The sequence below is a fragment of the Nerophis lumbriciformis genome, linkage group LG27 (genome assembly GCF_033978685.3).
Source record: "Nerophis lumbriciformis linkage group LG27, RoL_Nlum_v2.1, whole genome shotgun sequence".
Taxonomy (NCBI): domain Eukaryota; kingdom Metazoa; phylum Chordata; class Actinopteri; order Syngnathiformes; family Syngnathidae; genus Nerophis; species Nerophis lumbriciformis.
The window spans coordinates 7457827-7474125 of NC_084574.2; the positions used below are offsets into that span (position 1 = coordinate 7457827).

Below are 16299 nucleotides of genomic sequence, written 5' to 3' on the forward strand. Positions count from 1 at the left end.
GTCCCTTCACTGGCTCCCTGTGCGTTATCGAATCAATTTTAAACTCCTTTTATTTGTTTTTAAATGTCTAAACAACCTCGCGCCAACCTATCTCTCCGACCTCCTTCAGCCTTACTGCCCCACCCGATCCTTAAGATCAGCCGATCAGCTGCTGTTGACGGTCCCTGACACAAGGCTGAAGCTTAGAGGTGACAGAGCTTTCGCCGTTGCTGCTCCCAAGCTCTGGAACGACCTACCTCTGAGTGTTAGACAAGCCTCCTCTCTTCCTGTTTTTAAATCTCTCTTAAAAACATACGTTTATTCCATGGCTTTTAACACTGAGTGATATCCATCCTGCAATGGCGCCCCATAATACACCTGCTGTGAACCTGTTTTTATGTTTTTATTTATTCTATTTTATTTATTTATTTTTTATCGTGTTCTGTTTGTGTTGTGTTGTGTTTGCTCGGTACTCGTATTATCTTTTAACCTGCCCATTGTACAGCACTTTGGCTACCCCTGTGGTAAATTTTAAATGTGCTTTATAAATAAAGTTGATTTGATTTGAACTGAGAACGTGCCTGGTATGTTAACGTAACATATTATGGTAAGAGTCATTCAAATAACTATAACATATAGAACATGCTATACGTTTACCAAACAATCTGTCACTCCTAATCGCTAAATCCCATGAAATCTTCTTTCTCGTTGTCGCTTCTAAACAACTCTGCCAACTCCAAAAAGGTATGTGCAGCTTCCTCTTGCAGTTTTGTGCTGCATATTTCACTACGTCCAGCTTGTAATCTGCAGTATATGATTTCCTTTTCGGTGCCATTTTTGTTCAGCCCTTCTCAGTTTTTGTAATGCCAATGTTGAAATGATCCATTTTTATAGCTACGGACGGAGTAGCAGGTAGCATCCCATGACCCACAATGCACTTCTGCCATGACGCGCCCCCGCCAAATTTTTAATGGTTGATGTGTGTGTGACGATTGCTGACGTGTGTGTGACGATTGCTGGAATTCGCCTCGTCTCTTACGGGAATTAGATAAATAATATTTGATATTTTATGGTAATGTGTTAATAATTTCACACATAAGTCCCTCCGGGGTATAAGTCGCACCCCCGGACAAACTATGAAAAAAACTGCGACTTATAGTCCGAAAAATACGGTACCTCTCCTCGCTAAATATGACGTCAAAGTCGCAAAACTGGCACCAGAGAACCCTTCTGATCTGGCTTGTATGAGATGAGTTGTGAGTGGAGTTACGACTCACACCGCTACACTTCCACCATAGTTTGTTCATGAGCTTGGGAAAACCTGGACGCACCAAATCCACATTGGTGAGTTCATTTGTAGCCACATACAGTACAGGCCAAAAGTCTGGACACACCTTCTCATCCGATGTGTTTTCTTTATTTACATTGTAGATTGTCACATCAAAACTATGACTGAACACATGTGGAGTTATGTACTTAACAAAAAAAGGTGAAATAACTGAAAACATGTTTATTCTAGTTTCTTCAAAATAGCCACCCTTTGCTCTGATTACTGCTTTGCACACTCTTGGCATTCTCTCCATGAGCTTCAAGCACACCTGTGAAGTGAAAACCATTTCAGGTGACTACCTCTTGAAACTCATCGAGAGAATGCCAAGAGCATGCAAAGAAGTTATCAGAGCAAAGGGTGGCTATTTTGAAGAAACTAGAATATAAAACATGTTTTCAGTTATTTCACCTTTTTTGTTAAGTACATAACTCCACATGTGTTCATTCATAGTTTTGATGTGACAATCTACAATGTAAACAGTCATGAAAATAAAAAAAACACATTGGAAGGGAAGGTGTTTTTCAAACTTTTGGCCTGTACTGGGGCGGTATAGCTCGGTTGGTAGAGTGGCTGTGACAGCAACTTGAGGGTTGCAGGTTCAATCCCCGCTTCCGCCATCCTAGTCACTGCCGCTGTGTCCTTGGGCAAGACACTAGTCATGGGTCCGGCAACACCGATGCATCGGCGCATGCGTCGAGCTCAGAGCAAAACCCTGTGTCGGTGCGCGTACCGCTTTTAGAAAGTCACGTGACCGATCATGAGCTGTTTCGGTCACGTGACCGATACGCGAACTGTGTCGCACTGACGGCTCCTCTGTGCCCTATGAGCGGGTCTTTTCTACAACCAGAAAAATAATAACTAAGAAGAGAAATAGTCTAAAATTTAATACGTTGGAAAAACTGTTTTTTTGGGATAAAAAAAGTGTAAAAAAAAAAATCCCAGTCCACAAGCATCCGCATTCACAACGCGTTCTCTTAGATTTCCATGTTATGATACATGTTCACATTATTTATTGACTGTATCTAAAAAAGATACAAATATATTTTTATTTAAATGAAGATATGAAATAATCCTAAATGCAATACAATGACTTGGTTTATATTATTGTATATACTAGGTCAGGGGTCGGGAACCTTTTTGGCTTAGAGAGCCATGAAAGCCAAATATTTTAAAATGTATTTCCGTGAGAGCCATATAATATTTATTTTAACACTGAATACAACTAAATGCGTGCATTTTTAATTAAGACCAACATTTTTAGAGTATAATAAGTCTCTCATTATTTTTAATAACATCGTTATTCTGAAGCTAACCAATAATAAATAAAATACTTACCATTATGTCAGACTTAGCCTTGTCGTGGTTTAACTCTTATCTTACTGACAGGATGCAGTGCGTCTCCCATAACAATGTGACCTCGGACTATGTTAAGGTAACGTGCGGAGTCCCCCAAGGTTCGGTTCTTGGCCCTGCACTCTTTAGTATTTACATGTTGCCGCTAGGCGACATCATACGCAAATACGGTGTTAGCTTTCATTGTTATGCTGATGACACCCAACTCTACATGCCCCTAAAGCTGACCAACATGCCGGATTGTAGTCAGCTGGAGGCGTGTCTTAATGAAATTAAACAATGGATGTCCGCTAACTTCTTGCAACTCAACACTAAGAAAACGGAAATGCTGATTATCGGTCCTGCTAAACACCGACATTTATTTGATAATACCACCTTAACATTTGACAACCAAACAATTACACAAAGCGACTCAGTAAAGAATCTGGGTATTATCTTCCACCCAACTCTCTCCTTTGAGTCACACATTAAGAGTGTTACTAAAACAGCCTTCTTTCATCTCCGTAATATCGCTAAAATTCGTTCCATTTTGTCCACTAGCGACGCTGAGATCATTATTCATGCGTTCGTTACGTCTCGTCTCGATTACTGTAACATATTATTTTCGGGTCTCCCTATGTCTAGCATTAAAAGATTACAGTTGGTACAAAATGCGGCTGCTAGACTTTTGACAAGAACAAGAAAGTTTGATCATATTACGCCTATACTGGCTCACCTGCACTGGCTTCCTGTGCACTTAAGATGCGACTTTTAAGGTTTTACTACTTACGTATAAAATACTACACGGTCTAGCTCCAGCCTATCTTGCCGATTGTATTGTACCATATGTCCCGGCAAGAAATCTGCGTTCAAAGAACTCCGGCTTATTAGTGATTCCCAGAGCCCAAAAAAAGTCTGCGGGCTGTAGAGCGTTTTCTATTCGGGCTCCAGTACTATGGAATGCCCTCCCGGTAACAGTTAGAGATGCTACCTCAGTAGAAACATTTAAGTCCCATCTCAAACCTCATTTGTATACTCCAGCCTTTGAATAGCCCCCCTTTTTTTTAGACCAGTTGATCTGCCGTTTCTTTTCTTTTCTCCTCTGCTCCCCCCTATCCCTTGTGGAAGGGGAGACACACAGATCCGGTGGCCATGGATGGGGTGCTGGCTGTCCGGGGTCGGGACCCGGGGTGGACCGCCCGCCTGTATATCGGTTGGGAACATCTCTGCGCTGCTGACCCGTCTCCGCTCGGGATGGTTTCCTGCTGACCCCACTGTGGACTGGACTCTTACGGTTATGCTGGATCCACTATGGACTGGACTCTCACAATATTATGTTAGACCCACTCGACATCCATTGCATTCGGTCTCCCTAGAGGGGGGGGGGGGGGGGGGGGGGGGGGGTTACCCACATATGCGGTCCTCTCCAAGGTTTCTCATAGTCATTCACATCGACGTCCCACTGGGGTGAGTTTTTCCTTGCCCTTATGTGGGCTGTACCGAGGATGTCGTTGTGGCTTGTGCAGCCCTTTGAGACACTTGTGATTTAGGGCTATATAAATAAACATTGATTGATTGATTGATTAATGCGACTTCTTGAACAAGTGCGGTAGAAAACGGATGGATGGATTAAAATGCATGAGAATGTTTTATATTTTGAACGTTATTTTTAACACTGTGATTACCAGCGTAATTATTCAGTACTTATCCTGTTAAGTAATGTCAGCTAAGATTTATCTGAGAGCCAGATGCAGTCATCAAAAGAGCCACAGGTTCCCTACCCCTGTACTAGGTCATAAAATCAGTGTCAGTTGAGTCGGTCCATAGGTTGCCTGTAGGGATTTTTAATATCCAGCAGATGTCAGTATTTAGTGACACAGTATCGACACAGTATCAATACAGTTTTGCAATGTGTCGAAACGCTTCATGACGCCTCATCAACCCATCACTACAAGACACTTTGCCCACCTGCTCCCAGTGCCACCCACACTGGTTTAAATGTAACTTAGATATTGGGTTTCACTATGTAAAGCGCTTTGAGTCATTAGAGAAAAAGCGCTATATAAATATAATTCACTTCACTACTGTACAAATGAATAAACAGGAAACAGTGATGTGTTTGTGTGTGAGGGTGATCGGAACATCGATTAAAGATTTTATTTTTTTTAACATTTTCATAATCGGATTACGATTTAAAATCGACACTAGCCATTTGCCAGGGATACGTTCAAAGAACCAAAAAATAAAAATCGACCACTTTTATGATTCCTAAAAAAGGTAAAACGCGAATGACTAAAGTGTCAAAGTGAAATGAAAAGTGAACCACCAGCCTGTAAAACTACTTGAATACCTTCATCGAGTTCCGCTTCTGAGTCACAAAAAACCTCGTCCTCGTAGCGGAAGATGTCATTGTGTACGTAGAACTTGTTGGCCACCGAACCCTGGCGGAGGTAATCCGGAGTCAAGTCACACGATGTGCTGCCATCTATAGGTGAGACGTGACTTGTAGGCGTGCGTACCTCTGGGGCGAGCACAAACGTCTGCATGAACTTCCTAATGGGCTGGCCGTTGTTGGACAGCTCTCCGAGGACCTGCACCACCACGCCGTCGCTGAGCGTAGCGTGGGCGTCCACGTGCCGGATCTTTGTGCGGCACTCGCTGAACTGCAGGGACATGACCTTCTTGTGGATTTCCTGGGAAATTCAAGTTGTCTTATTCTCACATCATTCCAGAAAACAAGCTGAATATTTAGGACCTACCGCTTGGCCGTACACTGCTTCCGCCAGCTTTCCACTGGCGTCCAGGCCGCCGTGAACATAGGAAGAACTCCTCCCGTAGAACCTGAAGACAAAAACATAATTAAAAACTATACTCAAACTAGGGCTGGGCGATATGGCCTTTTTTTAATATCTCGATATTTTTAGGCCATCACGATACACGATATATATCGCTATATTTTGCCTTAGCCTTGAATGAACACTTGATGCATATAATCACAGCAGTATGATGATTCTATGTGTCGACATTAAAACATTCTTCTTCATACTGCATTAACATATGCTCATTTTAAACTTTCATGCAGAGAGGGAAATCACAACTACCGTATTTTCCGCACTATAAGGCGCAACTAAAAACCTCAAATTTTCTCAAAAGCTGACAGTGCGCCTTATATAAGAACACAGTTTTAAAATAGGCCATTCGTTGAAGGTGCGCCTTATAATCCGGTACGCCTTATAGTGCGGAAAATACGATAAGTCAATTTAGCAAAAGTGTATTTATTAAAGTTATTAAGCAGTGGCACAAACATTCATGTCATTTCCAAAACAGAATGTGCAAGATTGTCAGTGACATTTTAAAACAAGCTATTAGTGCACTTTTGTGCATGATGTCACTAAGATGACATACCAAAACAACACTAAATTAAAGTGCACTTTTTGTACAGAACGCCACTACAATAGTTTAAAACAAATAAAGTGCACTTTTGTGCATGATGTCACACAAGATATTTCAATAAGTGTCAAATAAAAATGAGCTGCATAAAAGGAAATCAAATAGTGTATGTCCTTCGCTATGTGGTAGGTTCCTGCGGACGTTATCTCCTTATGTCGTGGACTATTTTTTTCATACGGTGTTGATGTGGAAATGGTTGCTTGGGCATTTTGTTGGTTTGGCACCGAACGGAGATGTTGACATGCGGAGTTTCAAGCACTCTTCATTCTGTAGCGGATGCTACATATTAGCAGTAATGCTACTTTTTGTGGCAATGCTTTTGCCCCACACTTGACAAATTACGGTTGTCTGTTTGACATTCCCACTTGAAGCCTAACCACCGCCAAACGATGGACCCCCCTGCTGTTTTTCTTGGGAATTAATTCTTCCTTCATTTGTTACCAGATTCGCACCTTCTTTCTCTCGTATTACCACTCGCACCACAGCTAACGTTACCCATGCTGCTACCTCTCTGCTCCGCGAGGGCGTATACGTATGTGACGTATGAAAGAAGGTGCGCTTGTTTTATGTCTCATAAAGAAGCAGAGACTAGAAAGTGTGGGAAGAGCCTGTAGTGTAATGCCCGCAACTAAAAGCAACTGCGTGAGAACGTATACTTGAATATCACGATAGTCATTTTCTATATCACACAGAGACAAACCCGGGATATATCGATTATATCGATATATCGCCCAGCCCTAACTCAAACACCATCCTGCGTGTGTTCAGCCTTACCTGTGCAGGAAGTCTGGCGCCTTGTTCAACAGTGTGTAATACTGCCTCACAAACTCCCGCCCTACTAGCAGGGGACTTGGCTTCTCCATCACCATTTCTTTGGTAAACAATATTAAGTGCTGGAAGAGAGGGGGAAACAGTGTTTAGTTGAATAATAATAATAATGAAGAACACTCATAGTTAGACATAACTTGGTCGTTTAAGTCTAAAAAATACAGATTGCATCATATAAAAACGCTATTTTTGACCCTTTTCTTTTTGAAAAACCTGCTTGGTGGATAGTGTGCCCATGTGACGTGACTTGAATAGTGGATTGAGCGCCCACGTCACAGAATAGGACGGACACTATCCAACAGTAGGTTTATTAGACACCACTGGGTCCATTTTTTTTAATATTCCTTCTTTTTGAAGACTTTCATCAAGATTTACTGTGTAAGAGTTACGATAGGGTTCGCAAAGCAGTTTGCCGGTAAGAATGCTTGTGTAATTCCAGTACAAGGTACACAAACAGCCCGATGAACTTTTCAATCTGGCCCGCCGAAAATTCCCAAATAATTTTTTTTAGATCTTTACGATGGAAACTGTAGCTGCCATTATGATGTACAGTGATGTTTTCAAATGACCGTAAATCTTGAACTATGCAAAGTATTTCAATGGTTGGAATCTGCACTTTAGCATGATATACTAGTTACTATGGTAATCTAATTAGTTACTATGGTCATCTAATTCACAGCAGCTCAGACGAGGCACCGAGCAGTGTGGGTGGGGAGCGTTTCCACAGAGTGTTTCCAGAGCGTCCAGCCTGAAATGCGAAAGGAGATTTTTAAAGCAAAGTTCTAAAGCTTAGTGATGTATCAGATTGTAGGTGGCTTTATTTTTCAACCTTCACGTTCATATTTCGCTGTGTTTGTTGCATTTTTGTTACCTTTCACTTGATTGTAAAATATGTCGATCGAGAGGGAGTGTGACGTTCATATGTTGTCAATATTCAGTGTTTTATCGTTCATATTTAATAATGTAAATCCCACATTCTTTGTCATGTATATTCTGGGTGTCTGTCAGTAAAAAAACCTTAAAATTCCATTCCGTTTTTTTAAGGCGGTCTGTCATAACATTTTTAACATTCAATCAGACATTATTGCAAGGTTTTGTATTAGTGTTTCTAAAAATCAGATATACCGGCCCCCAGGCACTTTTTTTCCCTCTAAAATTGAGTCAAAATAATTGCCCTGGCCTGGCCTGGCCTCGTGTGACGCTTACTAGAACTCAAAAAGTCGCCATAAGTCGCCATGAAGTCGCGTAAACTAACACAGCACATGGCCGGGAGGGACCTTTTATGACAGCGTTTGTAAATACGTAATAATTAGGTGAAAATCAACTCAGTTTACTCCGGTGGAAAAAAAACGGGTTGCATTGAACATTATATAGAACGTTGCGTTATATCGAACTTTGAGTGTGTATGGTGAAGAGAAAGTTAGTTATGTCTATAGTAGTGATTCTCAAAGTGTGGTACGTGAGCGGGCTCCATCTAGTGGTATGCCAAAGAATCGCTTAAATATTCAAACAGAGTTACTGTCCAAGCCGTGTTGGACAGTAACACAGTTTATGGCCACTGTAATTAGATTACAGTGGCCATAAATATTAAAAATGCGTGTTAAATAAAACTTCTGCCTTGTTTTTAATGAATACTTGGGCCTACAACGCTACTGTTTTAATGTTGGTCATTATGGTGGTACTCACCAGCACTGGCTTCCTGTGCACTTAAGATGTGACTTTAAGGTTTTACCACTTACGTATAAAATATTACATGGTCTAGCTCCATCCTATCTTGCCGATTGTATTGTACCATATGTCCCGGCAAGAAATCTGCGTTCAAAGAACTCCGGCTTATTAGTGATTCTCAGAGCCCCCCAAAAAAGTGTGCGGGCTATAGAGCGTTTTCTATTGGGGCTCCAGTACTATGGAATGCCCTCCCGGTAACAGTTAGAGATGCTACCTCACTAGAAGCATTTTAAGTCCCATCTTAAAACTCATTTGTATACTCTAGCCTTTAAATAGACCCCCCTTTTAGACAAGTTGATCTGCCGTTTCTTTTCTTTTCTCCTCTGCCCCCCTCTCTTTCGTGGAGGGCACAGGTTCGGTGGCCACGAATGAAGTGCTGGCTGTCCAGGGCCGGGACCCGGGGTGGACCGCTCGCCTGTGCATCGGTCGGGGACGTCTCTGCGCTGCTGGTCTGTCTCCGCTCAGGGTGGTCTCCTGCTGGCCTCACTATGGACTGGACTCTCACTATTATGCTAGATCCACTATGGACTGGACTCTCACTATTATGTTAGATCCACTATGGACTAGACTCTCACAATATTATGCTAGATCCACTATGGACGGGACTCTCACTATTATGTTAGATCCACCATGGACTAGACTCTCGCAATATTATGCTAGATCCACTATGGACTGGACTCTCACTATTATGTTAGATCAACTATGAACTACACTCTCACAATATTATGGTAGATCCACTATGGACTGGACTCTCGCAATATTATGGTAGATCCACTATGGACTGGACTCTCGCAATATTATGCTAGATCCACTATGGACTGGACTCTCACTATTATGTTAGATCCACTATGGACTAGGCTCTCACAATATCATGCTAGATCCACTATGGACTGGACTCTTACTATTATGTTAGATCCACTATGGACTAGACTCTCACAATATTATGCTAGATCCACTATGGACTGGACTCTCACTATTATGTTAGATCCACTATGGACTAGACTCTCACAATTGTATGCTAGATCCACTATGGACTGGACTCTCACTATTATGTTAGATCCACTATGGACTAGACTCTCACAATATTATGCTAGATCCACTATGGACTGGACTCTCACTATTATGTTAGATCCGCTATGGACAGGACTCTCACTATTATGTTAGACCCACTATGGACTAGACTCTCACTATTATGTTAGATCCACTATGGACTGGACTCTCACTATTATGTTAGATCCACTATGGACTAGACTCTCACAATATTATGCTAGATCCACTATGGACTGGACTCTTACTATTATGTTAGATCCACTATGGACAGGACTCTCACTATTATGTTAGATCCACTATGGACAGGACTCTCACTATTATGTTAGATCCACTATGGACTAGACTCTCACAATATCATGCTAGATCCACTATGGACTGGACTCTCACAATATTATGCTAGATCCACTATGGACTGGACTCTCACTATTATGTTAGATCCACTATGGACTAGACTCTCACAATATTATGCTGGATCCACTATGGACTAGACTCTCACAATATCATGCCAGATCCACTATGGACTGGACTCTCACTATTATGTTAGATCCACTATGGACTAGACTCTCACAATATTATGCTAGATCCACTATGGACTGGACTCGCACTATTATGTTAGATCCACTATGGACTAGATTCTCACAATATTATGCTAGTTCCACTATGAACTACACTCTCACAATATTATGCTAGATCCACTATGGACTCTATAGACTCTCACAATATTATGCTAGATCCACTATGGACTGGACTCTCACTATTATGTTAGATCAACTATGAACTACACTCTCACAATATTATGCTAGATCCACTATGGACTGGACTCTCGCAATATTATGCTAGTTCCACTATGGACTGGACTCTCACTATTATGTTAGATCCACTATGGATTATTAGACTCTCACAATATTATGCTAGATCAACTATAGACTGGACTCTCACTATTATGTTAGATCCACTATGGACTAGACTCTCACAATATTATGCTAGATCCACTATGGACTGGACTCTCACTATTATGTTAGATCAACTATGAACTACACTCTCACAATATTATGCTAGATCCACTATGGACTGGACTCTCACTATTATATTAGATCCACTATGGACAAGACTCTCACAAAATTATGCTAGATCCACTGTGGACTGGATTCTCACTATTATGTTAGATCCACTATGGACTAGACTCTCACAATATTATGCTAGATCCACTATGGACTAGACTCTCACAATATTTATTTATCATTATTTATTATGCTAGATCCACTATGGACTGGACTCTCACTATTATATTAGATCCACTATGGACTAGACTCTCACAAAATTATGCTAGATCCACTGTGGACTGGATTCTCACTATTATGTTGGATCCACTATGGACTAGACTCGCACAATATTATGCTAGATCCACTCGACGTCCATCGCAGTCCCCTCCAAGGTTCCTCATTGTTATCCCATTGGGTTGAGTTTTTTTCTTGTCCTGATGTGGGATCTGAGGTGGGGATGTCGTTGTGGCTTGTGCAGCCCTTTGAGACACTCCTGATTTAGGGCAATATAAGTAAACATTGATTGATTGATACTTTGAGAACCATGTGTTCCCCCCCCCCCTGGGGTGGTACTTGGTGAAAAAAGTTTGAGAACCACTGGTCTACATGGCAGGTGCTTTGTAGAAAAGTGGCTTAAAGGCCCATGTTCAGTTTAAATCCCTCTACAAGCTCAATAATTGTTGATTTGTCCGTTTATTAGCACAAGGCTGCGTTCTTTGTCTCACTTACAGGCCCACATCACTTAGAGCAGACAGCTGACTGTTAGCATTGGAGCTAAGCAGAAGCTAGTGCGCCATCACGATATATATTATGCTAGATCCACTATGAACTACACTCTCACAATATTATGCTAGATCCACTATGAACTACACTCTCACAATATTATGCTAGATCCACTATGGACGGGACTCTCACTATTATGTTAGATCCACCATGGACAAGACTCTCGCAATATTATGCTGGATCCACTAGGGACTGGACTCTCACTATTATGTTAGATCCACTATGGATTATTAGACTCTCACAATATTATGCTAGATCAACTATGGACTGGACTCACTATTATGTTAGATCCACTATGGACTAGACTCTCACAATATTATGCTAGATCCACTATGGACTGGACTCTCACTATTATGTTAGATCAACTATGAACTACACTCTCACAATATTATGCTAGATCCACTATGGACTGGACTCTCACTATTATGTTAGATCCACTATGGACTAGACTCTCACAATATTATGCTAGATCCACTATGGACTGGACTCTCACTATTATGTTAGATCAACTATGAACTACACTCTCACAATATTATGCTAGATCCACTATGGACTGGACGCTCACTATTATGTTAGATCCACTATGGATTATTAGACTCTCACAATATCATGCTAGATCCACTATGGACTGGACTCTCACATACTGTTATGTTAGATCAACTATGAACTACACTCTCACAATATTATGCTAGATCCACTATGGACTGGACTCTCGCAATATTATGCTAGATCCACTATGGACTGGACTCTCACTATTATGTTAGATCCACTATGGATTATTAGACTCTCACAATATTATGCTAGATCAACTATGGACTAGACTCTCACTATTATGTTAGATCCACTATGGACAAGACTCTCACAAAATTATGCTAGATCCACTGTGGACTGGATTCTCACAATATTATGTTAGATCCACTATGGACTAGACTCTCACAATATTATGCTAGATCCACTATGGACTGGACTCTCACTATTATGTTAGATCCACTATGGACTAGACTCTCACAATATTATGCTAGATCCACTATGGACTGGACTCTCACTATTATGTTAGATCAACTATGAACTACACTCTCACAATATTATGCTAGATCCACTATGGACTGGACTCTCGCAATATTATGCTAGTTCCACTATGGACTGGACTCTCACTATTATGTTAGATCCACTATGGATTATTAGACTCTCACAATATTATGCTAGATCAACTATAGACTGGACTCTCACTATTATGTTAGATCCACTATGGACTAGACTCTCACACTATCATGCTAGATCCACTATGGACTGGACTCTCACTATTATGTTAGATCCACTATGGACTAGACTCTCACAATATTATGCTAGATCCACTATGGACTGGACTCTCACTATTATGTTAGATCAACTATGAACTACACTCACAATATTATGCTAGATCCACTATGGACTGGACTCTCACTATTATGTTAGATCCACTATGGATTAGACTCTCACAATTGTATGCTAGATCCACTATGGACTAGACTCTCACAATATTATGCTAGATCAATTATGAACTACACTCCCACAATATTATGCTAGATCCACTATGGACTGGATTCTCACTATTACGTTAGATCCACTATGGACTAGACTCTCACAATATTATGCTAGATCCACTATGGACTGGACTCTCACTATTATGTTAGATCAACTATGAACTACACTCTCACAATATTATGCTAGATCCACTATGTACTGGACTCTCGCAATATTATGCTAGATCCACTAGGGACTGGACTCTCGCAATATTATGTTAGATCCACTATGGATTATTAGACTCTCACAATATTATGCTAGATCAACTAGGGACTGGACTCTCACTATTATATTAGATCCACTATGGACAAGACTCTCACAAAATTATGCCAGATCCACTGTGGACTGGATTCTCACTATTATGTTAGATCCACTATGGACTAGACTCTCGCAATATTATGCTAGATCCACTAGGGACTGGACTCTCACTATTATGTTAGATCCACTATGGACTAGACTCTCACAATATTATGCTAGATCCACTCGACGTCCATCGCAGTCCCCTCCAAGGTTCCTCATTGTTATCCCATTGAGTTGAGTTTTTTTCTTGTCCTGATGTGGGATCTGAGCTGGGGATGTCGTTGTGGCTTGTGCAGCCCTTTGAGACACTCCTGATTTAGGGCAATATAAGTAAACATTGATTGATTGATACTTTGAGAACCATGTGTTCCCCCCCTCCCCCTGGGGTGGTACTTGGTGGAAAAAAGTTTGAGAACCACTGGTCTACATGGCAGGTGCTTTGTAGAAAAGTGGCTTAAAGGCGCATGTTCAGTTTAAATCCCTCTACAAACTCAATAATTGTTGATTTGTCCGTTTATTAGCACAAGGCTGCGTTCTTTGTCTCACTTACAGGCCCACATCACTTAGAGCAGACAGCTGACTGTTAGCATTGGAGCTAAGCAGAAGCTGGTGCGCCATCACGACAAAGAGGGCTCTAGATGATGCAGAGACCATTACAAAAAAAAAGATAAATGTTCACCAAATTATGTAAACAAAAAAATATCCACGGAGTTTGTAGTGGTGGCCTGTCTGCATGCCCACACAAGCATCCTGTTTGTGGCATTACTACTAGCACGACACTGTTGATAATACAAAACCATAGATGCATAAAAAGTTATAATTAGCCAAATAAAGCATTATTGGACACGACATGCCAAACAAGAGACGCGTTTTAGCTAGCCGGCTAACTAGCATTAGCACGGGGTGGGCTAACTTGTGGCGTCGTCCCATTTCACCTCCCAGCCTGTGGTTATTCTTCCATAAAGTCCGCACAATGAAGGTATAATTGTACCATTCGATGGTAATAAGAACGGCCAAACAACACGAACATGACACGTTTCCGAATTGTTCACTTAATTGTAAACAAAGGGGGGTAAGAAAAAAAAAACCAAAACAGAAAGCGAATGTAATGTTGTAACTTCGTCGTGTGATATTGTTTCATATCGTAGCGCCTAAATGCGCATTTCGATGATAAAAACACTAAACGTGGCCGTTAAACGTCCCCGACTTGTACGAAATATCCACGGAATTGTCCACCATTAATAAGCGGCGTCGCCAAGAAAACAAAGGGGAAGAGTGTGCTAAAATCACGTTGCCTTACCGTTGACCGGCGAGGTGAACAGGCTCGTACGTGCTCGCCACGTGTGCTTGTCCACTTTTTAAAAGGTTGCAATTGTTACTATTGTCCATTTAAAGTACAATTTGGGGGGGATTTAACGACACAATGCACTGAAAGTTAGCGAGCTGGTTAGCATGAGCTTGTCAACCGCATCATTGGTGAAGGAGGGCTAACTTACCTTTCGAACGACCAATCTACGTAGACGGAATGGTTTATATTAATAGTAATAATAATAATAATGCAGGTGTTTTCTTGTCAGGCCTGCTATGACCGCGCTATGTATGATCTCTGCTCTTATCACAGATTCAATCTTAAAGGGGTAGCTTCGATTTATTGTTTTACCCCTGCTTTCCGGGGCAGGAAGCCCCAAGGCCGCGAGTCGACCAATCAGCTGGGTCCACTGAGACAGGAACTGTGACGACATCGTCTTTGACCACGCCTCCAAACCTTTATTACGTTTTTTTTCATGATAAGCTTTTAAGTTTTGTTTTAAGGAGAAATGGCTGTTTATTACACACATTTTCAACAGAAGCATCACTCAATCCTCGTATAATAATGACACGTACCAGTAGTGATGTTTTCTATAATGTGTATTTTGTAACCTTTTTCATTAATTGTGCATGTTTTACACCAGTGTTTTTCAACCACTGTGCCGCGGCACCAGAGCCGGCCCAAGGCATAAGCGTACTAAGCGCTTGCTTAGGGCCCCGCGGCCACCAGGGGGCCCCCAAAAGCAATTAACAAAAAGTTATTATTTTTTATTTTTTGCATGTACGAGTCTGACTGATGATTTCTAAATGATCAAAGATATATTATTGTACAAAAACACAATTTTAGGTCAACATTTTTGCACATTGCTGTTTCAGGTTTTTGTTACCAAAAATAATAAAGTGAATCAGAATCAGCTTTATTGTCCAGTTACGTTTAACACACATGGAATTTAACTTCAGTAGACTGCGCTCTCTTTGTACAAAGTAAACATTAAATATGAACAATTAACTAAAAATATAAACTAGTAATTAAAGACTAATATGTACAAGACTGATGAGACAAGATGACACTTTTACTGTAAATACAAAGCTTTATCACTTGGACTGTTCAACCCCAGTCCACTCTTGTAGCTGAATGTTTTCTACATTTTAAGATTAGGAACCATATGTGGCACTCTGGACATCATTCGTTCATTCATTGGTATTATTTATGTTCTTAACTGGGCCACCCCCATATCTTTAATATGTTTTTGTTAACAAGTTAAAGGTGTTTAATGATAATGCAAGCATGTTTAACACATATAGTTAATATCGTTAATGCATTAAAGGTGTTTAATGATAATACAAGTATGTTTAATACATATAGTTAATATTGTTAACAAGTTAAAGGTGTTTAAAGATAACGCAAGCATGTTTAACACATATAGTTAATATTGTTAACAAGTTAAAGGTGGTTAAAAATAATACAAGCATGTTTAACACCATCCATCCATCCATCCATCTTCTTCCGCTTATCCGAGGTCGGGTCGCGGGGGCAGCAGCCTAAGCAGGGAAGCCCAGACTTCCCTCTCCCCAGCCACTTCGTCCAGCTCCTCCCGGGGGACC

General features: G+C 40.9%; 1 protein-coding gene across 4 annotated transcripts in view; it reads right to left on the reverse strand.

The window, feature by feature from the left end:
* g3bp2a (G3BP stress granule assembly factor 2a) overlaps nt 1–15046 on the reverse strand; it is a 43947-nt gene extending 28901 nt beyond the window's left edge. For 3 of the 4 annotated variants that reach the window (XM_061922927.1, XM_061922926.1, XM_061922924.1), the window contains exons 1-5: nt 14883–15046; nt 6866–6984; nt 5401–5482; nt 5161–5334; nt 4992–5082 (exon numbers count right to left, since the gene is read on the reverse strand). In XM_061922927.1, the coding sequence (XP_061778911.1) occupies nt 4992–5082; nt 5161–5334; nt 5401–5482; nt 6866–6960 (442 nt within the window). In that variant the 5' untranslated portion in view covers nt 6961–6984; nt 14883–15046. Of the gene's footprint in view, nt 1–4991; nt 5083–5160; nt 5335–5400; nt 5483–6865; nt 6985–14686; nt 14816–14882 lie in introns of those variants that run through there. The other variant, XM_061922925.2, reaches the window with a different exon arrangement.
* Nucleotides 15047–16299: the final 1253 nt, after the last annotated feature.